This window comes from Salminus brasiliensis, chromosome 19 (genome assembly GCF_030463535.1).
Source record: "Salminus brasiliensis chromosome 19, fSalBra1.hap2, whole genome shotgun sequence".
NCBI classification, from domain to species: Eukaryota; Metazoa; Chordata; class Actinopteri; order Characiformes; family Bryconidae; genus Salminus; species Salminus brasiliensis.
This window is the reverse complement of record NC_132896.1, coordinates 15,366,671-15,391,524: the sequence shown is the minus strand read 5'-3', so window position 1 is coordinate 15,391,524 and position 24,854 is coordinate 15,366,671. Positions and strand designations below refer to the sequence as shown.

Sequence of the window (24,854 nt, the reverse complement as noted above, 5' to 3'; positions counted from 1 at the left end):
GTTAATAATGTTTGGTCTTGATTAGATTGAGGTTTGGGCATCAGTGATGCCGTGCATTCACTGTTACTTGAGATTGCAAAGAATGTAATAGCCATATTCTCACTTCTCACCCTCTCTGCCCACTGCTGAGTGACATATCAACCGGTCAATCAATCTGAATGCTTGAATTTGGCAACCCAAGCACTCTTCCTTTCCACCTCCAAGCATTTGGAGGCGTTCAGCTCAGAGCTGCTGATCATTAACGTTGCACGATCGGATACGGAGGAGGGGATGTGTGCTAGCCTGGGTTATGAGAAACAAAAAAGCCACGTTTGTTTTGCGGAAAAATGGAAAGTAGCATCACTCGCGCAGCCATCGCTCTGTGTTTTTGTTCCCTCTCCACGGAGAACCCAGGACAAGGCCGTCTCTGTCTGAGTGCACGGGCTGTCTCCAGTCTTATCGAGTTAGAATTTATTATTTGGCCATTTTTCTGCCTTCTGCGGCCTAGGCCAGATGCTAGGAGGTAGAGAAGCAGAGTGTATGGAAGACTAGCAGTGGAAAACAGCACTCGCCGTGCGCTTATCCCCCCGCGGCCCTTAAAACAGCATTATTGCCGTTTGCTCGGTGTGATAGTCTGGGCAGCACCTGGATTACCAAGTGAAATGGGATTGTTTATTGAAGGTGGAAAAGCAGTCGCCTCACCGGCTGCATGACCCTGAGGGAGGGTGGGAGGGAGGGGCTGTGGATGAAGGTCAGGCCACGTTTCTGTTTATCAAACCCTTTACTTCAAGGTTCCCACACACAAGCCTGGTGTCATGCCAGCCCCGTTCTCCTAGGCAAGGCACGGTCAGTCGGAATGAAGTTTCTTCTTCTCCAATTTTTGGACAGTTTTCCAGAACCTGTTTGAACTGGTAGCTGGAGACCATGCACGTGCCTTAATTAACTCTGAACATATGAAAGGCTGCCTGCGATGGCGGTCCGGGTTTTAATCATAGTGCGCTGTTCATATTAATAGCACCCATTCATTTCTCCGCAGACAGGAGCCCATTCCACCCCTCCTCTCTCCCTGCTCTCCTCCTCTCTGCTAATTTATCGACATCCCTTAATGGCTGCCCCAGTGTCCTTTCTCCTAACTAGCCTCTTCTGCAGGAGACCCTTCTTTATCCATTAGTCCTGACTGGCCTGCCTGCCCGCTAACTCATAGAGGAGCATGAATTATGCAGCCGGCTACTCTCCGCAAATGTGCTGCCGTCATTTAAATTCCTGCATTCCACTAACAAATTTCCCCGTTCTCACAGGGAAAGGCTTAAACAGCTACTGCTACTAGCGAAAGTTGGAGCCAAAGAGCTCGGCTTAAAGAGCGTTGGGATGCTGTTCGGTTCAGACCGGACTTTGAGTCAGGCTCTGACGCTCTGGTCTCCTGCTACATCTTAATCAGTTCTTCACTGAAGTACCTATCTTATACAAAGCCTCAAGTAGCAGACATGGCTGAGAATGGTTTTGGTTCATTATAGAGCAATTCTCTCTTTTTTTCTTTTTTTTTTCTCCTCATTCCCTCTTCCCCCTCTCCCGCTCTGCGACCAATGAGCAGTGCGGAGACAGTATGAGGCAAAACTTCCTCCTGGTTGCCGGGTGCGTTACCATGGCTACGCAGAGGAGATCCCTGACCCAGTGCATCCTGCTTGACATGACTTACAGCTTTTCATTTCTCTCTCTCTCTCTCTCTCCCTCTCTCTGCGTCAGGAGGAAAACACAGAGCTCAGTGGATGCCTCCTCTACTGACTGCGTAGAATAGTGTTTTTCCTTACTTCTGCGTGTTTATGTAGTCCAGGGATGATAGATTTCTGGTAGCGTAGCTGTGCAACGTGGCCATTAATAATGCAGGCTGGCGCTGTCGCTGTGTGCTGCTTTTGACTGCAGCGCTGCCTTCTCCTCTGTGTTTTGGGTAGTTCACCTACCTGCTCTTGGGGGACTGTTTGCTCGTTACTAAACGCTCCCTGAACACAGTCTTTACTGCTGATGCAAACATTGCTATCACTACAGCCATGCATGTATGCGTATGACTGTGTGAGGCGCATCCCTGTTTATACGAAGCTGGCTCGATGTAAAGCATGTTTGAGCTTGCAGCGATTAGTTCACCAGCTATGCTGATGGCTCTGATATAGTGCAAACGATGTATTTCTCAAGCTGTTCCACCTGTTATTTGTCTTTTTGGTTTTTACAGAGTAGAACTTCGCATTGTACAGCTGCCATAGACCTATGCATACGTTTAGACAGCCGTAGTCCGATTACATGTGGGGGTTTTTTTTGGTTGCTTGAGTGAAAACAAAAGGTGTCATTTTACTAGGGGTGCAATATTTGCATAAGACTGTATGTAGCATCACGGGCTACTACGTTCTCACACCACTTCCTGGTTGTATTCTAATATGTCTAGATGTAAAAGAGGAGAAATCGCCGGCCACATAGACAGAACAAGGCATCACTTTGGTGGGACAAAGTAAGAGGAAACGGCTGAATGCATAATGGTTAAATTAGTCGTTTATTTAAATGATAGTTATTTGATGAATCTACTATTCTGTTTGTTCAATGGTATGGCTGTCAATTTAAATTGTCATGCTCTAAGATAATTTCTCAAATGTTTCAATAATTACTCAAATTTTAAATGTGTTTTCAAGGTATTATGTGTTCTGTATATCAAAAACCTTGCACCTCTGTTTTGGATATTTTTTCACTTTTTGTAAGTAATATGAATCTGGCAGTTGGTCTTTACATTGTGTCCAAATGTTATGATGAACTGACCAATAGCATAACATATTTTTACATTGACTTCCATTAAGTTAAGAAGGGTTTTTTCTTCTCCTGTAAAGTTGCCATTTTTGAAATACAAGGTTTTTGCCTAACAGCGATTATATGCTCTTATCAACATCAAGCATCCTCAAAAACTCAGTCTGGAGGCTCAGCTGTCGAAGGTTGGAAAATATCCTTCAGTCAATAATAATACAGTTAAGGCCAGGTTGTTTTCTTTATGGTCGGCAATGCGCCCGTGTGCCTATAAGCAGGGGTAGCCCTCCGTGCTGCAGCAGGGACACAGAGTCTAGCATCTCCTCAGCCTCCCCTATCCATCACCCCCTCTTCCGTTACCTGCTGCTAATCAGGGCTCAGAGCAAAGGCACCTCAACTATCCCTTTCACTTTCAATCCTGCTGGACCTGCATCACCGTTACGGCCTGAGCAGAGGTCGCATGGGGACAGGGGGATGGGACAGCGACAGCCTCACGTAGCAGACATTTAAATGTCTCATTCATTTGGGCAATGGCAGCGGGGGTGCTCAGCAGACAGTTTATACCGTCATGGTTGGAATGTTTTGATCATCATTTGAGTGAAGTTTGAGTTCAGCTTCCTGTGATAAACAGCTCAGCTGATGCAGTAAACTCAACCAGCCAAAAGAAGTGCTGAAATTAATAAGATAAAGGCAGGCATGCAGAGAGCGCCAGAAAAGAGAATTAAAGTATTTGAAAGCGCCTTAAAGCTTTATTTCTACACGGTTCCTGATGGGTCAAATCTCTTTAGGCTTGGATGGATGACAGGCTAAAAGAGACATCTGTACAGAGCTCTGATTGATCCAGAACTGCTCCATCTCCTCCCTCCGCACCCCAAGTGACGGTTTTATTACTTGTTATACAAACAGTTGCTTCTTAGAGAGAGATCCTCTTGGTAGCATGAAGCTTGTGATGAACATAGACCTTTGTGAGTCAGTAGATACACTATATGGACAAAAGTATTGGGACACCTGCTTATTTATTGTTTCTTCCAAAATCAAGGGTATTAAAGAGTTTATCCTGCTTTTGTTGGAGCAACTGTCTCTACTGTCCAGGAGAAAGGCTTTCTACTAGATTTTGGAGGAGCGTTGCTCTGAGGATTCGTTTGCATTTAGCGACAGGAGGGTCAGGATGTTGGATGATCACAACTCAGCACACACCTGGCATAAGGTTCATGTGTATCTGCGCCAGAGAATCCTATTCTATTGGCAGTACTTTTCTACAAGGAAACTGCAGTGGCTACAACTTGAAGTAGCCGAATGCATTAGTTAGAAGGGATGTTCACAAACATTTGGACATGAAGTGTATCTGCCTCATCGCCAGGATGGTTTTACTCATCACACTAGCTACATAAGATTCTATATGGACATGTATTATGTTACCTGACTCCCATAGGAATAGAGACGCTGATGTGTTCATCTTCAAGAGGCCAGCAGGATCCACCACTAATGTGGAAGGGGAGACACACAGTAATAAACCTCAGGAAAGACACACACATTGTTAAGCAGAACATATGTAAAGTACGTACCTGTAATGCACAACAGTCATATAAGGAATGAAATATTGAGGAGCGTGTTAATAGAGTGCAGCAGTGTATGCATACCATTTTAACCTGTCTAGTTGTAATGGTTTAGTCCAGACCTAACATGAATGAGATTTAGATTTATAGATGGCTATGGGTACAGAAAGAGAGGATGAGGTTGGCTAGAACTGGTTAAGACTTTAAGCTGCCACTGAGCTGCCACTGTTGGACCCTTGACCCTAACCTGCCATTGTTGGACCCTTGAGCAAGGCTCTAGACCCTCTCTACTCTATGGGCGCTGTAACATGGCTGGCCATTTCTAGTTGTAACAGTTTAGTCCAGACCTCTTAAGGGGGGAGGGGCTTGACCATATTAAGAGAGGTGGAGCTTGGTTAGTACTAGTTAATGCAATGAGCCAATCAGAAGTTTAGGATTTGACTGTTGAGGCGATTTTATGACCTTAAATCACTATTATGATAAATTGAAGATTTTACCTCCATAGCAATAAAGAAATTATTATTTTAATGAATGTGAGACAGCATTTTTCTTCGGTACAAGCTGCTCAAGTTGCTTAGTGGCTCCGTGTGAGTTGTCCATCATGTTGCTTCCATGTCACAGACTGGACAGAGCGAACTCAACGGACTACACACGCGGTAGTTTTTTTTTGAGGGGACAGTACATGAACATACACAGTCCCACTGGAGCTGACACAGCCAAGCAGCAACAAAAATGCCCACTGGAACTTACAGTGGGGAATTTTGCTTCTTCATTGTTGCAGCTGATCCACACATCCACCTTAAATGATACAGCAGCTACATTCTGGCATTAGTACATGTCCAGTACTGCAGCACCATTTAGGGTGAAATAGAAATTCATAGAAAAAAGCTAACATCTATGGTGTGCGCTTGTTGATCTGTACAGGGTTAATAGAGTGCAATTTATTCTACAGGGCTAATGAAGTTGTTAGGAGTTCACCGAATTCCTTCCTCAGCTAATCCTGCCAGCTCGCAGCGCACATGCTCTTGCACCACAGGGCTCATGAGGCTCGAAGGCGTGTGCAGCATAGCATTTTAAAAGCTGTCTGCTTGAGAAGTCAGTAATTCAAGTGATCATGTAATGGGAAATCCCCATATGGGGGAGGTTGAGTGTGAAACATGGTAACATGTGGTTCCATAATGTATCTATCAGTATTTCACAACATGGAGATGTGCAAAATGCCCAAACGAGGGCTAAGTACTGTAAAGCTGTCGCAGCATAGTAGATAACATAGTAGAGCATATGCAGAGTGCACTAATGGTCAGTAGACACTGATACTCACTTGTTGAGTTGGTATTTTCTGCAAGGATAAATCATATTAGTAATGGCAGATAAATGCTTACATGGGTTTAGTTGTAAAATACGCTTAAAGCCATTTCCTCTATTTCAGTCTCATCCATTTTTTTCAGAAATAAGGTGAACTTTAGAGGCATAAAGTATTTTGCAGTGCTGTTCGATGATTCATGCTGTAATTAGAGAAATTAATTAGAAATTTTTTTTTGAAAAATTTTTCAAAAATGTGTTTTACATTGAGATTAAAAAACAGGGTCAAGATGTAATGCAATTCAAGTATACAGAAATAGAGTATCTGTATTTAGGCAGTTTTCAGTTCATTTTTACAAATTGAGCTTTTTATATTTTAAATTAAGCGTACAAAAAGCAGATGGGGATAAATAACTGATCATCACCGGATATTCTCTGAATATACCGAACTGTGACACCTGTACCGTGCCCGTTCGTTATGAATACTTGTACCGCCGATACACCCCTGATTGTTACTGGATAAATTACTTCATGATATTCTTTTTTTTTTTGAGAATATCATAGACAGACGTCCTCAATTCATTTAGAATACTGAACCTTTAGAACTGTATGGTTTATTACATATAAAACATACACTAAATGTCCTTTTAATGAATGCATATAGCTACTTTAAGTTGGACATGCTGCTGACACAGTTCTGCAAATGCGTGCACACACACAGCTTGTCTAGGTCATATAGAGAAGTATTGTTAATTGAATAGGATTCTCTGGACAGTAGAGAGTCAGTAACTTCAACAAAAACTCTCTTTTCAATACCCTTGATTTCAGAAGAAATGCTAAATGAGTAGTTGTCTCAATTTCTCCATATTTCTCCAAAATTGTACTTATTTTGATTTTTTTGGCCTTTCTAACTTATGATATACATTTTGTGACATATTGTGTATCATGAAATATTGTGATGTTATATTTATTCCATAGCGCCCACTACTACATAAAAGTAATACAGCTATAATATCAGAATCCACACATGTAGATTATTGCCATTGGCCCAGCATTTTCTAAGACTAGTGAATTTCCGATACTCCTGGGAGTCATTTATTTGTATTTTTGACATATTCTATCTTTCTGGTATTACGCTGGTGGCGCTGGATCTCATATATACAGGGAAGCCCTTTTTAATTTCTTCCTCTCAATCATGCAAGCCTTATCTCTCTGTCCCCCAGCCACAGCTTCTTTTGAATCCGAAAGGCAAGAGCCAGCACTATTCATCATTCAGCCACTCTAAACCCTCTCTCTCCTCTTCTCTCGTTCTCCTTCTCTCCGCTCTTCTCCTAGGGCCGCTGTACGCGTGATAACTGTAAGTACCTTCACCCGCCGCCTCACCTAAAGACCCAGCTGGAGATCAACGGCCGCAACAACCTAATCCAGCAGAAGACGGCTGCAGCCATGCTTGCCCAGCAGATGCAGTTCATGCTGCCCGGAGCCCAGCTACAGCCCATAGTGAGCCCAGCTTTTCACACGTAACATCTTCTGCCTTACCAGTAAATCTGCTGGCTTGAAAGCAGTGAAGTACAACTCTCTCCCTTGTCCCTCTCTCCTTCTTTCTGTTCTTCCACGTCAGACCTCGTTCCCGGTGTCGCCTTCACTGGCCGCCAGCCAGAGCGTGGCTTTCAGTCCCTACATGGGCCACATGAGCCCTGGCATCGGCCTCATGCCCGAGCTGCTGCCCAGCGCCCCCGTGCTGGTCCCGGGGAGCCCCACCGGCATCACCATGGGCAACGGAAACTCTACGCAGAAGCACGTTCGCACAGACAAGCTTGAGGTACTGCTCTGGGCACAGTTCTCCGTCTCATCAGTGTGTTGTGTAAGATCAGGATTGCATGCCAGCATTACATAATAGTTTGAGATTGGAGGAGTCATTGGTTGAAAAATCTAAATGATTGGAGTGAAAAAAGTACATTCCTGACAGTTAAAATAGGATCGCACCAAAAAAAAAAAAAAAAATCAGTTTACAAAACTTGATCTAAATGAACTGCTTCCCACATGTTCTTCACTGCTGCCTACAGACCTCCTACAATGGTAAAATTTTAGTTCTCCACACTCTTCCCAACTAGTCCCGCAGGTTCTCAGTGGTGTTTGTCTGCTGATTGACATCATCTGAAATTCCTAGCGCCTCACCCACTCTATGTTTTGGGGTCTTAATCTTAATCATATCAAGTAATTTTTTGTCATTTTTTCCACTAAAAAAATAAAGGATAGATCTCTTAAAACACGTCCTGAGCAGTTGCTAAACATCAATGTGTGATATATAGCTGTAAGCAAAGGTTTGGACGTCTAGTCAAAATAATTGTTTTTTATAGTTATATAGTCTTAGTGTAAATTAAGTAAACAAATCCTCAGTAGAACAAACGTTATACTGTTGAAAAGGGACTCCGAGGTAATGAAAAACACAACAGGCTTCACTTTAAAATCATCTGTCCCAAACACATTCTTTCAGATATTTTTTAACTATGGTTGTTGCCATGCTATTCTGCCATGGATCTAATTTTTACCCAGTGTTTTCTGTCACAGGTTTGCGTTTAATAGGTTAAACATACTGCATATTGTTATGGGTTTGCTTTTAATAGGTTAAACGTACTGCACATTGTTACAGGTTTGTGTTTAAAGGGGTTAACTGTACTGCACATTGTTACAGGTTTGTGTTTAATAGGTTAAACATACTGCACATTGTTATGGGTTTGCGTTTAAAGGGGTTAAACGTACTGCACATTGTTACGGGTTTGTGTTTAATAGGTTAAACATACTGCACATTGTTATGGGTTTGCGTTTAAAGGGGTTAAACGTACTGCACATTGTTACAGGTTTGTGTTTAATAGGTTAAGCGTACTGCACATTGTTATGGGTTTGCGTGTAGCAGTGTTAACTGTACTGCACATTGTTACGGGTTTGCGTTTAATAGGTTAAGCGTACTGCACATTGTTACGGGTTTGCGTGTAGCTGTGTTAACTGTACTGCACATTGTTACGGGTTTGCGTTTAATAGGTTAAGCGTACTGCACATTGTTACGGGTTTGCGTTTAATAGGTTAAGCGTACTGCACATTGTTACGGGTTTGCGTTTAATAGGTTAAGCGTACTGCACATTGTTACGGGTTTGCGTGTAGCTGTGTTAACTGTACTGCATGTTGTTATGGGTTTGCATTAAGGCGAGTTTACTGTACTGCACATGGTTATGGGTTTGCATTAAGGCGGGTTTACTGTACTGCACATGGTAATGGGTTTGTTCTTAACCTTACCACTTTAACCTGCTTTCCAGGTGTGTCGTGAGTTCCAGCGCGGCAACTGTACACGTGGCGAGAACGACTGCCGCTACGCCCACCCCATGGAGGCGGCCATGGTGGACGGCAGCGAGAATTCGGTCATCGTCTGCATGGACTACATCAAAGGCCGCTGCAGCCGCGACAAGTGCAAATACTTTCACCCGCCAGCGCACCTGCAGGCCAGGATCAAGGCTGCCCAGCACCAGGCCAGCCAGAGCGCCGCCGCGGCAGCCATGGTGAGCCGGAGCCAGCTCCACTCCACCTACTCTACCTAATCTTTCAACTCTTCCCCAGTTCCACAGGGTTTAACATAAACACCACTACACTCATAGAGAGCACGCCATTTAAAACATCAGCAGATTGTCTTACTAATAACCTGGGTTAGGATTAGTGGCAGTACGTGCACTGCACACTGCAAAATGAAGTCACAACCTCCTTTCTTCATTCATTAGGTAATGATAAGTGATCGCTCCACAGAGCAGACAAACTAATCAGTATGTACACTGGCTAAGTCAGTAATTACAGAGTGATATCCGACAGGAAAGAGTGACGTGCAGGAAAGCTTGTGTCTTCTTCTCAGTTCAAGAGGCGCTTTCCACTTGCTGATACACAAAATAAAGTCTGCATTCTCAGTAGGTTCTTGTCAAAGGGTAATTCATGCCTCAAGAACACTTATTTAGAGGTGTTAGAAGTATGGGACGAATGTGTATGATGTGTATTTATAACCCAGCGTATGGGAGCATGAGGAGTGTGTTTAATAATTCAGAGTCCCTGCAAGGCTGCGTGTGTGTGTGTGTGTGTGTGTGTGTAAGGGCTAGAAAGAGAGAGAGAGAGAGTGTCAGAGACTGGCCCTTTGTCTACCCAGTGATGTATAGAAACTTCTGCTTCTGTGATCAGTTACACACGGCAGCTCTGCAGTGCAGGTGCAGGCGGAAAGGAGGGAAGAAGAGAGTGAAAGAAAGATAAAGCGAAGAAAGGAAATGGTGCAACAATAGCTATACGCTGCCTCCCCCCCTTCTGCATGCAGCTGTTTTGCTGCAGTGTGCTCTCCCTCGCATGACATGAGTGCTTGTTCTGTGTCCTCTGCAGCGCTTGCAGCATTTCAGTATTGCAACAGTCAGTATTTTGCATAGTCTTTCCTCACCCTAGTCTTCTGTTATTTTCCACACAGGTTTGTTGAAGTGTTGTCATGCTCTCCAGCCCTTGAGCTTGCTCATCAGCTTGCTGTAGTTTTGTTTTGTTTGTATACCATTTTGCTTTCATTTAGGCTGGCCTATCTTTTTTCCCCCTCTCACACAGCCCATTATGTCCGCATTCATTGATAGACTGATATTTGTGCCCTATGTTGCCCTAACGTCCTCTCTCTCTCTTTTTTTCATCCTGTTTCTACATTATTCACTATAATTCCATCACTGCTGACACCATTCCCACATTGGTTACAGTCTTGTGTGCTCTATGTGTGTGTGTTTTGTTTGTCTGTCTTCATTGATTGGTTTGCTGTCGTCATGCGCTCACTGCCCGCTAACCCAGCCGCAGCCTACAGCGCGTCCTCTGAAGCGCAACCTGCAGCCAGCCCCTGACCTGGTACTTTTGACCTCTCTCCCTTTTTTTTTAATACCTCTTTTTTTTACCTCCTGTTTACTTTTTTCTTACTGCCAAACACTCGCTCTTGTATGCTACATGCTCATTTAAGCACATTCATCATTTAGAATGGTTATAACCAGCTTGGCTCAGTCGCATACATAACTCAATTTATTATTTATGATGCAGACTCTATGGACGTGCAGTTTCCTAATTGCATAAAGGATTTAGCTTTTGTTTTGTTTTGTTTTTTTTACATCGCCGTATAACTCAACATAGAGCCGGAAACTGTGTAGCATTAAGATGTTATGGCCAGGGTTGGGATGTAGCGAAATACAATTATTGGGCATGTGGAATGGAACAAAAACATATAGTCTTTAAATGAAACACCAGTGTTTTATAATTCAAAATAACGCTTATTATTTTACTGAGCTCTACAAAAGCCTAAGTAGACTGATAAATCACTGTGCTGATTAGTTATTAACCTCAGTGTTACTGAACTCTACTAAAGCATGAGTAGACTGATAAATCACTGTGCTGATCAGTTATTCATCTCAGTGTTACTGAACTCTACTAAAGCCTGAGTAGACTGATAAATCACTGTGCTGATCAGTTATTCATCTCAGTGTTACTGAGCTCTACTAAAGCCTGAGTAGACTGATAAATCACTGTGCTGATCAGTTATTCATCTCAGTGTTACTGAACTCTACTAAAGCCTGAGTAGACTGATAAATCACTGTGCTGATCAGTTATTAACCTCAGTGTTACTGAACTCTACTAAAGTATGCATAGACTAATAAATCACTGTGCTGATCAGTTATTCATCTGTGTTACCGAACTCTACTAAAGCCTGAGTAGACTGATAAATCACTGTGCTGATCAGTTATTTATTTCAATGTTACTAAGCTCTACTAAAGTCTGAGTAGACTGATAAATCACTGTGCTGATCAGTTATTTATCTCTGTATTACTGAACTCTACTAAAGTCTGAGTAGACTGATAAATCACTGTGCTGATCAGTTATTCATCTGTGTTACCGAACTCTACTAAAGCCTGAGTAGACTGATAAATCACTATGCTGATCAGTTATTTATCTCAATGTTACTAAGCTCTACTAAAGCCTGATTAGACTGATAAATCACGGCGCTGATCAGTTATTTATCTCAGTGTTACTGAGCTCTACTAAAGCATGAGTAGACTGATGAATCACTGTGCTGATCAGCTATTTCTCTCAGTGTTACTGAACTCTACTAAAGCCTGAGTAGACTGATGAATCACTGTGCTGATCAGTTATTCATCTCAGTGTTACCGAACTCTACTAAAGCCTGAGTAGACTGATAAATCACTGTGCTGATCAGTTATTCATCTCAGTGTTACCGAACTCTACTAAAGCCTGAGTAGACTGATGAATCACTGTGCTGATCAGTTATTTATCTCAGTGTTACTGAGCTCTACTAAAGCCTGAGTAGACTGATAAATCACTGTGCTGATCAGTTATTCATCTCAGTGTTACCGAACTCTACTAAAGCCTGAGTAGACTGATAAATCACTGTACTGATCAGTTATTTATCTCAATGTTACTAAGCTCTACTAAAGCATGAGTAGACTGATAAATCACTATGCTGATCAGTTATTTATCTCAATGTAACTGAGCTCTACTAAAGCCTGAGTAGACTGATAAATCACTTTACTGATCAGTTATTTATCTCAATGTTACTAAGCTCTACTAAAGCCTGATTAGACTGATAAATCACGGCGCTGATCAGTTATTTATCTCAGTGTTACTGAGCTCTATTAAAGCATGAGTAGACTGATAAATCACTGTGCTGATCAGCTATTTCTCTCAGTGGTACTAAGCTCTACTAAAGCCTGAGTAGACTGATGAATCACTGTGCTGATCAGTTATTCATCTTAGTGTTACCGAACTCTACTAAAGCCTGAGTAGACTGATAAATCACTGTGCTGATCAGTTATTTATCTCAGTGTTACTGAGCTCTACTAAGGCCTGAGTAGACTAATAAATCACTGTGCTGATTTTCTTTCAAACTAGTATGTATACTATAAAAAGTAATCTCACGACTTACTACTTCTAGCTCTTTGAGACTCATACCAGACTATAGCAAACTGGAAGTGGAAGTATGTTTCCTGTAAACACAGACAGTAGCCTATTGCAATAGTTACAAGGTCCTGCTGCCAAATAAAATCTTTCTGAAAGAAATTATGTATAGCGATCAAAATGCTTTCATATTAGCATGATTTAGATGCTTTTGCAAAGCACTCGCTGGATTTATGATGCTTTCCACATTTGTGCTAAGCTGCTCATATTCACAACTGAAGTTGCACAGTCAGCTGTCGCATGTAGCATGTAAATTATGTACAATGACAGGCACAGCTAATATATACAAAGGTCATTTGTTTTACAAAGTGCATGTAATGTAATTACAAAAATGTAAATTGTAATACTGTAATAATAATAGATGGCTGTTTGCAAAGTAAATGTAAATATGAGTGATTAATTTCAGGAAATATATAGCCAAAGAAATGTGTGTAGAAAACTGCCAATTACCTAAAATATATTTAGGACAGTGTATTTACCATACTGCTATCACTTTCTTTTACTATCATTCTTCCCAACTCTGGTTATGACTGAGCAGAATATTATTTTTCTGAAAATAGCTAATATATGTAATAGACTAAAGTGTGCGTGTTTGAATGTTCTGGCAATATTGAGCTTTCAGAGCTTTTCAGTGATTTTAGTGAAATCCACACCAGTTAGGGTCAAAAAAAGTACATGCCTCCCTTTACACTGTATACCCAAAGTTTGTGGACACCCTGTCTAATAAAGGCTTTCACCTACTTTAAGATGCACCCATTGCTGTCACACCTTGTCTATTACTTGTAGAGATGTACTGCCAATAGAATAGAATTTCTGGAACTTACTGGCACCATGCCTAATGCCAGTTGTGGAGTAGTGGAACTATGTTCTCTGGAATGATCGTGTCCCAACACTTTTGTCTGTATTGTGTGTATGGTGCCTAAAGTTTCAAAACTTGCCAAGGCCTGTAACTTTCTGTTTGTGATCATTATTGACTACAGTTGGTATCTTCTCTGTGGCCATATGAAAAGTGGCAAAGAGACGGAGAAGGAGTAAAGCTGAGGAATGTAACCCCAAGAATGCTGTTCCCAGGATGACCCAGGATTCTAACCAGTGAACACTGGGTCATAGTTGTAGCGCCTTAGTCTGCTGAACCACTCAGAGCCCCCAGTTCTTGTTTTTCTCTATTAAAGATATATGGTGCACTATTCACAGAAAACACTGAAAGTCCAATATTGCCAAGCCATTCATGTCCATGATGAGTGTATGTATGCGACCACAGCTGTATATAGAGCAAACGTAATAGACATGTGCATAGTTTGCATGGAGATTGTACAGTGATTTATTTCACCATATGGCGCAGCCCTGAACAGCATGCATGTTTCAGCTTGTTTGAATGTGTGTTTGTCATGCCATAGAACCATGCCTCTTCAGCGTAATGACTTCAGTTTGCAGATTTGCAGATATGCAAATGAAACGAGGTAGCCACAGAGTTATAGTACATGCTAAATATAACACTGTCTTTGTGCATAATACACCAGGCACAGATGCCACTAACAACAGAGTAAGCGTTAAATTATCCAAGTGACAGTATTTCACTTTTAATTATTGTTGCACTCTTGTCATGACCTGTTGATATCTTTCTCGATGCTTCTCTTTCCCTCCCTCTCCTCTCCTCACTTCTCCTCTCTCCTCCTATAAGGCCCTGCCTCCTGGGACCATGCAGCAGCTACCAAAGAGGCCCACCCTGGAGAAGAATAACGGGGCAGCAACCGTCTTCAACCCCAGCATGTTCCACTACCAGCAGGCTTTGGCCAGCATGCAGCTGCAGCAGCCAACCTTCATCCCTACAGGTGAGGCACCATAAGAGCGCTGTCGTCTACTCAGCCTGGGGCAGATTCCATACACCCTGAGTGTAGTGCAGCATAGCTCAGTTGCAAGGGCATCAAGCTAAAACCGAGTTAAACTGGGCCCAGCTCTTCCCTCGCTTGCCCTATTTCTCCCTTTTAGCTCATGCAGTCTCTCTGTCTCTTGGTAGCCCACTCTGCACACCTGTCATGCTAATTGGTCCCCTGTAACACACACACACACTGAGCCTTGCCATCTCTTGGTGCTCCATTGCATTAAGTACTTTACTTACACTCAGACGCTACAGTATGTATCTAGTGACTATACACTAAAGCTGGCAATGCTGAATGCTGGCAGTCTTCTTGGCAAAGTGGTAAGTGTACGGTATTTCTCTACAAGATTAGACTAGTCTGTACAAATGGAATCCAGTTTTTTTATATTGTTTTGTTTTTTTGTCTATGATTAGACCAAGAGACCAAGCAGTCTTTTCATCCCTAACCCAACAGAAAAAGGCAGCATTTTAGCACCACAATCCAGGTTTCCAGCCCTCAGGCTCTCTCTAGCCCTCAGCTGGAGTGATCCATGCTTTGCAGCATCTCTGTCACCTGGCTTTGTGTCTGTGTCTCCTATCCGGCCTCCATGTCATCTGTTCGGCCTGTGGTCTCCCACGCAGCCCTTGCTGGCACACTAACCTTGTTGTTTTGTGTTGTCCTCATGTCACTCCCTGCTCCCCGCTCGTTTGCTCCTTCACCCCTTCACCCCTCCTCTTCCCCTCCTATTGCTCTGGGCTCTGTGTGCATGGCGTGCCAGGCTCATTCTTCTGCATGGCTCCATTTGGAGTTATTGGTAGGTTCCTCATGAGTCCCTCTGCTCCACAGGTTGTCTTAGAGGAGTGCTGAAGCTCTGTGGCAGGCAGAATACCCATATAAGAAAGACGTGAAACATAACAGCATGTAAACCAAAGGACAATTATGTTTGTTTCGCAGTCTAATATATAAATAAATAGAATAGTCATAGGTCGAAAACTTTACAGGACAACGAAAAAATTTTTTTATTGGTTCATTCAACATGTGTGAGCACTCTCAAGTTCTGTACTATTCGAACCCATCATGCTCTTAGTGGAATAACCTCTAACCATTATGGTGCTTGGCAACCGCAGTCTACCATAAACTAATTGTATTAATAAGAATCATTAACTTTTACCTTTGAAAAGTTCTGTTATGCTTAACCGCCTTTAATGGTAATTGGTGATGGTAAATTGGTAATGGTGATTAAAAATTTCTGTTTTACGTTTTAATCACTTCCTGGCATGTTTTGATAAGGGGTTTTATGAGTGAATGGTGATGAGTTTTAAATAAAACAAGCAATAATTCACTAACTGAGCACTTCAGCTTGACGGCAGAGCACTAATCCTGTCCCGTCCGTTGTGTTATTTGTCACCGAGCTATCTGCTTGCTCTGCTTCTCCTTGTTTCTTCATTTTTTTGCTCCCTGCACAGCTGTTGACTTTGTTTTGTGTATGTGTGCTTGGGTATGAAAGTGATGGCACAGTCTGGGCAATAGCTAGGCTAACGTTAGGCCTTATTCCTAAGCCATTAAGATTGGTTCCTGTTTGTTTCTTTGTGCTTCTTTTCCTCCCTCACCCCCCTCAAATCTGTTATAGGGCTTTTCAAACCCCCCGGCCCATTGGCAGAGGGCCGCTGGGAGAGGAGGGACTGGAGCAGCTGCAGGCCCCCCCACAGCCGCTACCTATCAGGGCCCGGACACACTGGTGAGGGTAGAGCCCAGGCCCCTCCCCCTTCCCTCCACCCACCCCACGCACATCTTACCTATACACTAATCATGTAGCTATGTTACCCTGCTACCACTCACTTGCGCCATGTGCAATCAAATCAAAAGTCTGAATCAAGGGCCAAGCCAACAAAATCAAACCCACTCCACAGTTTTTATGCCCACAGGTGCACTGTATTCCCTCCACAGTTGCCCTGGGAGTGGAGTTCGCTCTAGAGTCTAACTAACAACTAAAGTCGAACGAGTAAAGATAAATCTATTGCCCCTCCAGTGAAAGAATTGGGTTTTATTCAATGAGCGTGCCTGTATGTGTGTCTGTATGCGAGGGGGACTGTGTGTCTGTATTTTTGCCTTTCGAAGCATTTAGCATCTCTGATGCTGTTGCTGTTCATGTGTCGTGCTGTATTAGTTTTCCGTTGGTCACATGATGTAACTCTTCACTCCTAAAAAAGCAGGCAGTTTAAACTAGCTGTTCTGAAAGTCACACATGGTAAAGTGCAATGATGGGGTTTTCTGAAGTGATGATGTTAGATGGTGTTATTTAAGGTATGTTTTAAAATGAAACAAGCTAATTGTCACATGATTCACAAAGCAAGGTTTTGACTGAAGTGCACTGTATGTCTAGCCAACGTCACATGCTGTTTCTCTATGAGTTTTCTTTTCGTTTTCGTTTTCCTCCAACACATGGTCCAGCTCCATCAAAATACAATTATCAGATGTGTCTGTCTGATTGGATTGTATGATTTTGATGACTTGTCATGTTTTTAATAGAATTATAAGCTGTTTCTGCTTAGATTTTCTCAGTCTGTGCTGCAGTAGAATATGTTAAATATGAGTTGTTTTAAAATGGTAACACTTTATACCAGCACTCGTTTAAGAGCCATGTATTAGCAAGGCTTTGTGGATAAACATTAGTTATGTATAAACATTAGACAAAAACTGAAGCCTGAATATTGAAATTTGCATGGAATTTAGTGTAGAATTTAATTTATTTCTTCTTTGAGTGATGCCATATGAGAACCATATAGGTTCCATTAAGAACCATTTTTGTAAGAGAAGTACACTATATGGACAAAAGTATTTGGACATCTGCTCATTTACTGTGTCTTCTGAAATTAAAGGTATTAAAAAAGAGTTTATCCTGATTTGATCCTAAACTGTCTTTACTGTCCAGGGAAGACTTTCAACTGGATTTTATGGAATTGCTGTGAGGATTTGATTGCATTCAGTGACGAGAGCGTTAGTCAGGTCAGAATGTTGGATGATCATCACCCAATTTCATCCCCAAATAATCCCAAAAGTTTTAGGTAGTTCTTTGCCTATTGTATTGGTAGTAGTTCTTCACAGGGACTAGACAAGCTGTGTGTGTGTGTGTGTGTGTGTCAGCAATGGGTCTAGTGGCTGAATGCATTCATTCGAAAGGGTGTCCACAAACATTTGGTGTTATATAGTGTATGAGTGCAGAACCTTTTAATGGTTTAAAAAAAAAAAGTTGATCTAAATGTTGTGTCTTACAATGTCTTACAAAAATGGTTCATTATAGAACCAAAAATTGTTCTGTGGCATCGCTTAAACAACCCTGTAGCACTTTTATTTTCAGTGTGAGAGCGTATATCTCCAAAGTGTGAAGCACAGTGGATACTCCCTATACCCCTACGCTCATGTCAAGACCTTAGACCAACAGAGGCCCACACACACTGATGATGTGTGAAGCATACAGTACTATGAAAACCCTGCTCAGGTGGAAGTCAGATTCCTCTAGGAATTTTCACACAGGTTTTCATTTCATTCCTACCCACCACCAAAGGCGGTAAAAAGCACAGTGAGCGGCATGCCAAATTAGGCAGACACCCGCCAGCAAAACAGCTTTCAGAACCACCCAGAAGGTAGTAATGCTCTGTAGATGATAGACAGAGTGTTGTGATCCTGACCCTGGTGGCAGGTGCTGGCTGGACTTGTAGGTGATAGAAATTACCTCCACCACCTAGTGTGAAAGCTTTTGTTTTGAGAAGCCCAGAGAAGCCCCTTCATTTCTGTCAATGAAGCAAATTAATAAATGGTGTATCAGACAAATGTCAGTGATCAAGTCCACATAATGCCTCAAAGCAGGTACTGGGCATAGCAGCAGATGCCGAGCAGCCTGCTGTACTGCTTGAGTGAAGCCAGTTCAATACACAAACTTATGTATTGAGGGGACAGAGGAATTGTTTTTTATAAAGAATTGTCAGATCGGGGGATAGAGTGACACCAGAGCAATCCAGACTCCACTGCAAGCGGGCTCAAATACACTGTGCGCAGCTCTGCCACACTTCAAGCAGAAGTGGAGAGTGGTGGTCTTGAAATCTACTTCGGAGCACTTGTGTCTGCGGCTCGAAAGGTGGATCAAGCAGAAAGACTTACACCGAGGACAATACACTTTTTGCAAACATGGATAAGGAATAACCTTTATCCAGCCGTCAGTGTAAGATTATCTGCACACCAGTCAGAAGAAATTTTCTATTGACAGGTGAATATTGACCTCTCACCTGAGATGAACGATTCTTCCTCCGCTGCCTTGGCAGTCAGCTTAACAGGGATAGCAGCAACGGAAACCAGGGCTGGCAGGTCATTATTGAGCCTCTAGTAAAACACAGTCATAGCAAGTCTCAGTCCAGAATGATGGGATAATTGAATATGCCATTTCAGTGCCTGCAGCCATGGTCGTCCCCTTAAAATTCCCCTACAGCTGAGCAGGGGTCTGGCTCACAGAGCCTAGAGCCTTGAATTGGTCACAGTTTTGAGTAGTATAAAACCAAATGTCTCAACAAAGTGAAGGTATCAAGGAGTTTTCTCTGGTAGGCGACAAAGACACAGATTGTGCGCCTAGCAATGAGAAAGTGTGCCCCAAGCATAGGGGCAGAGCATAGTGTGTCTTGCTGGAGAAACCCTCGGGAAACCAAACGGGCATCTGCAGGGGACATGCTGTCCGAGTGATAATGAGCCCCTGTTCTAGCATGGTTGCTAGCATTCTAGCACTGGTCTTGAGAGTGAGAAGGAGAACTCCCTGGTACCTGTGAGGGGTAGCTGAATCTAAATGAGCTATTTCTGAGCCAGTACTCCTGCATGAGTAAGTTGAGGCCTGCTTTTAATGATCCATTCAGAGGCACCATGGGCAGTAGTCAGCACTCATGACCACTCTATCTTGAAACTGTGTAGAACTTTAAGTGAGCTGAAATAAACATAGTAAACATAGTGAAGGCTAGGGAAACCAGTGGTGCAGATGCAACAAGCCATGTACATGTCAAAGCCACAAATAAAGCTGGGAAAATTGCGATTAGCTACTGCTAAGTCAGGAAAGCTACTTGGTAAAAAAAGGTGTGACGCATTCAGACGTAGTTTGATATTCAAATGACTTACCCAAATTGTAGACATTCTTTTTCTGACTGTAACTGTTGAAAAACTAAATGTCGCTTCTCAATGAATTCTCTAAGCTTTAAGTAGAGGCAGGTAGCCTTGGAACTTTCAAAAGTGCTTCAGAAAAACATCTGAAAGTCCATTGCGCCCTTTAGATCATTGGTGTCCGGCATAACAAGGTTCTATTCTGCTGAGGGAGAAACATGGAAAACATTTTGACCAGTCCACTAGCTTCTTAAAGGTTAGAGTCTAGTTGTAGTGCAATGTGTAAGGTTTTAATGTCCACTTGGTCCTCCATCCTAAACGCCAAGGCAAAAAAAACAAAGATCCCAACCTCGCTTGTAGACCAGTCAGACACCTCAGCATTAGAACAGTGTCATGCTATCATTTAATTTATGCTATCGACATGCGTGGCTAGGTCAGAGCCTCAGATTATCCATACCACCGCATGAAAGGCCGTCTTTGGAGCCTAACAGTGTCAGGCGTAATAGCAGTGGGTTTGCAGTTGAGTTAGTACCTGCCGTGAGAACCCAATTAACTGTTGTGGTCACTGCTAGAGCCAAGTGGTGGCAGTGACCTAAATCAGCTGGAAGCTCCTCTGTAAAATTGTTTTTTCAATACTCCTGTATTGGTAGGATATCCTGATGGCTTTGTTTGGAGTGGGGATCTAGTGATAGCGGCTCAAGCTGATAGTCCCTAGTGATAGCCCTTCAACAGAGGCACCAGTTTAGGAACCAATGAAGTATGAAGATCAGGTGAGAAATTAATCTCACAGTCTGTGGAGGTTTGGGTAGAATCTGTGTAGAAGGCTGTGATTTTTGGATTTACTCAAAACTGAGACATTGGCTAAACCTTAGGCTTACCAGAATCAACTGTTTGGAACCTTAATGAGAAGAAGAAGAGAACTGGTGAGCATAGTAATAATAAATGGACGGGTCGGCCTCTGACGCTGATAACAGAAGAATTCTTATCATAAAAAAGAAATCTCACCATACATCTGCCCAAAAGATCCTAATCACTCATTTGGGGGCAGTTGTCGGATTTGTTAATGACTACTCTCCACAGAAGACTTCATGAATGTAAACATAGAGGCTAAGCTTCAAGATGCAAACCACTAGTTATTTGCAAAAACATGTTATAGTCTGCTAGAACTTAATTACTTTGCTTTGGTCTACTGTGTCCCCAAGACTGCAGACATTTATAACCTTATGTAGAGAAATAAATGGACAAGAGAATTAGAGACTAGCTAGGAATATATCTACTGGTAGAGGAAAGGGTTAACGATGAAGTATCAACATTAGACCTGTATTCTTTTGTTTATTTGTTATCGATGGATCGTTGGGGTCTCCATACATCTATATAAATTTTCTTTAGTTTAGTCCAGACCCAGAATTAGGGTGGGGCCACCTGTATAAAGTCAGGGTGAAGCAGATCACAGGGTTTTCAGAGGAGTTTTGAACATAGATGTGTCTGTACGGTTTTGGAGCCATACAGACCGAGGCTAATGTTTAGCCCTATGGTAATGTTGACTGCCAGGTGTTCCTCACCAAGTCGCTCATCACTACGTATTGCTATTAGTTCTTTTTTTGTGTGTGTGTGTAATTTCTTCAGAAAGTGAAAAGAGTGCTGGAACTCACTCGGCAGTGGCTGTGCGGTCCATTTGCAACAGATTTTATCATTCTTTTCTGCTTACCACCTCAATACCATGTTACAAGCAGGCAGTAGTCATTGACAAATCCACACCTGCCTCTTGAGGGGTGTTGCTGATCTGTCAGACAGATGTGTGGGGAGCAATTAAACACACCTGAGCAATCACAAACACCTGTGAAGCCCCATGTCTTAAACATTATGGTGCCTTACAGTGGAGAGGGTAATTATAAAGTGCTGTACCATTCTACATTGTAAAATTTAAATGTGTGAAAAATGCTTTTAATTCAAATCTGAGGATGTGCACTTAAACCACATGTGAATAGTTTGAATACAAATTTAAAACATGTGGAAATGGAGAGACACAAAAAAAAGGTGCAAAGGCATGCAAAGAGTATCCACTGTGTTTCATACCACAATCTTTAGTCAGTGCAGTTGTCATGTAGTCTTTATCTTTTCTCTTATCTCTAATACATACATACCTGTAACTTGTATCATTTGACCATTGTTTCCTAATCGTTATATGACACATAATGTACAAGCACATCAAATAATTAGCTGTAAAGTCTTGACATCTGTCATGAAGATATTGTGAATAGGTTTTTTCATCCTACCAGAAAATATACCAAACTGATACTAAATTGGATTTAACTCAAATGGATTTAACATTTATTGCGGGATTCCAGGTTTAAAATTCCAACATTCGCACACACAGCAAAACTTACAGTGCTCATTTAGGTCCAGCTGGACTTCAACACTGGGGATTTTGCGGTGTACTGATAACAAAACAACAATGGATTACATGCAGGAGCTCCTGCCGTTAAAGATCTACAACTGTGCTTGGAAGAAACACTCATCAAGGACATGAATGTTATGGCAATGTTGGGTTTTAGTGATTTTGTGGAACAGTTCTTTGTCTGGGGTACAATGGTTGTACAATGTATATTTTTAATATAAAAAGTTATTTTGGTAGGGGTGGGGTCTAAGATGAACACGTGTCAGATTTATACATACAGGGTCAAACATATACTTACACCCACTTAGATTATTAATTCAGTGGTGCTGAAAGTTCCAAAATGTCTTTTAAATCTTTGAGGCCTCTTAACTTCCTGTTAGTGATCATGATTGACTACAGCTAGTTGGTTCTCTGTGCCCACATAAAAAGGGTTTGTTTGACACCTCTGAATGAATTAACCGACACCCGGCACAATGGGGAAGTCTGAAGAACTCGGTGCAGAACTGAGAAGAATGATTGTAGGTTTACATCGGAGTCGGAAATGTCTCTTGGAGCTGTTCCTAAACAACTGTATATCACCAGTTCAGACATAAGTTCCTGCTAATATAAAAAACAAGTTGTTGAGAGGTCTGGAAAAAGAGATCTGAAAACAGACCTAAACTTTCACCCTCAGCTGAGAGGAAATAGTCAGGGACAACCCAAGAACCACCAACGCACCAAAAAGAACAGTTCAAAGAAATCAACGAAAGCCCAGCATTACCGTGATATTCATGTCTATGATGAATATACGTAAACTTCCGACCACAAGTGTAGGTCAAATAAAAATAATCAGAAATAGTAGAAATTAGTATGAAAATGGTTTAAATCAATTAAGACTAAAATTATAAACAGCTTTAAAAAATAAGAATTGTAGATAGAGTGTTCAGTACCAACTAAAGTTAAGAAGGGTCTTGTGGGCCGGTGTGCGGGAGAGCACAATTGGCTGTGTTCTGTCTGGGTGGGTAGATGACGCTTTCTCCCCTCATCACTCTTAAGCAACCTTGGCCGGCAGAGGCGTCTGTTAGCTGGTGCAGTGGAGCTGGGGACCTGGCGCTTTCCTCTGATCGTGTCGCTGCCCACCAATGCCACATCTGCAGCAGTTTGAAAAAAGGGGTGGTGGCTGGCTTTGCATGTATCTGAGGAAATGTGCTGAGTCCTCACCCTCCTAGTGTTGGGGGCATTGGAGCATTGGTTGTCCTAGGGGGAGTTCCGAACAGTTGGGTTAATTGGCAGTACCAAATCGGGAGGAAAAAAAAAAAAGAGTAGAAAGGTCTTAAGGATCATAATCAATTAAATTATTGTGTAATTTGTCATTTTTAAACTGAAAAAATGTAGGTAAATTCATTTTGTCCAAAGTTCAGTGTTAATGTAGTTTATGACTCGGGTGACCATTGTTATAAAGTGTTACCTTTAAGTTAAGTATTTGCATGTGTTTGTTCTTGGGTGAAAACTTCATCTTGGCAGAACATAAATGCTAGTTGCCATGACTGTTCCGCCTGTTCCTTTGGCATATTATGTCATGGTACTCATAACATTCCTCCTCCCCTCCACCTCCCCTTCTCCCTTGTTTCTTGTCTGACTCGCCTGAAAAAAGTTCCCATGATGCACGGTGCCACCACTTCCACTGTTTCGTCGGCTACGACCCCAGTCACCAATGTTCCTTTTGCCGAATCAGCTGCCTCCAATCAGGTTTGCCCCTTCATTTTGGCCTCTTCTCTTTTCAGCTGTAGGGCATCCAGCTCTGGTCCACAGACACTGCATTCAGTATTTGGTATTCAAATCTCACTGAGCATATTATCGCACAAATATTGGATACATTTAGGCCTAATAGATAATGATCGTGCTGGAATATCACATAGGTCAAGCGAAGATCTTCTTTTCCTTTATTTATTTATCTATCCTCTATGTATCCAGGCGAGGTTCTGTTGATATTACAAGCTCCTTTACGAGGCAGCTCTGGCCCTAGGCAACTCACCTGAGCTAGCTGTTTGTGCTGGTTAATCCCAGTTGAATTTGAACTCTCTGTGGACCAGTGAGGAGCCTCTGTGTAGCCCAGTGTCACCCTGTCTCTGTGTGTGGATTCACCTCTATTCTGTGTCTTTCTTCAAATGTCTCCACTGTATGTTGGTTGTGAACACAGCTACATCCTTTATGTAGTTAAAACATCCTGGTGTTCATAGCCATTCTTACCCTACCTTCTCAGTTTTATTTGGTTAAATTTGTTCTGTCCTGTTTCTTTGAGTCTTATCATCTGCACCTTTTTGGTGTCGCTCCTACTCGTCGCTCTCAGGAGCCTACGCAAAAAACTCCTCCGGCGAGGATTCACGTTTTAGTCCCAGCTGTGCAATTTGCTGTCCGTAGCCGGGTTATCCCCAAGGATGCAATCGGTTGTGTTCTCACTGAGAAGGAAACACTTCAGGGGTTTTCCTCCATCATCATGGTACCTGGCAGGTCTCTGTGAAGCTGAATTGCATATTGGATATCATCACAGTCACACAAAAACCTTGTGTCTCCAAAATGTCAAAATCTTAACCTCCCCTGTAATTCAATGTAAAATATTAGATTTCAAGTCATTTTCGAGCATTTCTGTTGGTCTGCTCATCATGACGATTTGGCTACAATAAAAAAAGGAAAACTGTCAGATTCACAGTATGCCAAAAATGGAGACACAAGGTTTTTGCAGGACAGCAACGATATACAGCATGGTCAGATGCTCCAAAAGCAGTGCAAATAGCAGCAGATCATCATTCCCTTTAGCTTGCTTGATAGAGGACACCTGTATATCTTTGA

General features: G+C 42.3%; 1 protein-coding gene across 12 annotated transcripts in view; it reads left to right on the top strand.

Annotated features, from left to right (window-relative positions):
- mbnl3 (muscleblind-like splicing regulator 3) overlaps positions 1 to 24,854 on the top strand; it is a 53,945-nt gene that overhangs the window by 22,736 nt on the left and 6,355 nt on the right. For 6 of the 12 annotated variants that reach the window (XM_072663438.1, XM_072663436.1, XM_072663440.1 and 3 more), the window contains exons 3-8: positions 6,954 to 7,118; positions 7,240 to 7,440; positions 8,933 to 9,172; positions 10,467 to 10,520; positions 14,314 to 14,464; positions 16,122 to 16,229. In XM_072663438.1, the coding sequence (XP_072519539.1) occupies positions 6,954 to 7,118; positions 7,240 to 7,440; positions 8,933 to 9,172; positions 10,467 to 10,520; positions 14,314 to 14,464; positions 16,122 to 16,229 (919 nt within the window). Of the gene's footprint in view, positions 1 to 6,953; positions 7,119 to 7,239; positions 7,441 to 8,932; positions 9,173 to 10,466; positions 10,521 to 14,313; positions 14,465 to 16,121; positions 16,230 to 23,658; positions 23,754 to 24,854 lie in introns of all 12 variants that reach the window. The other 6 variants (XM_072663442.1, XM_072663443.1, XM_072663446.1 and 3 more) reach the window with 5 other exon arrangements.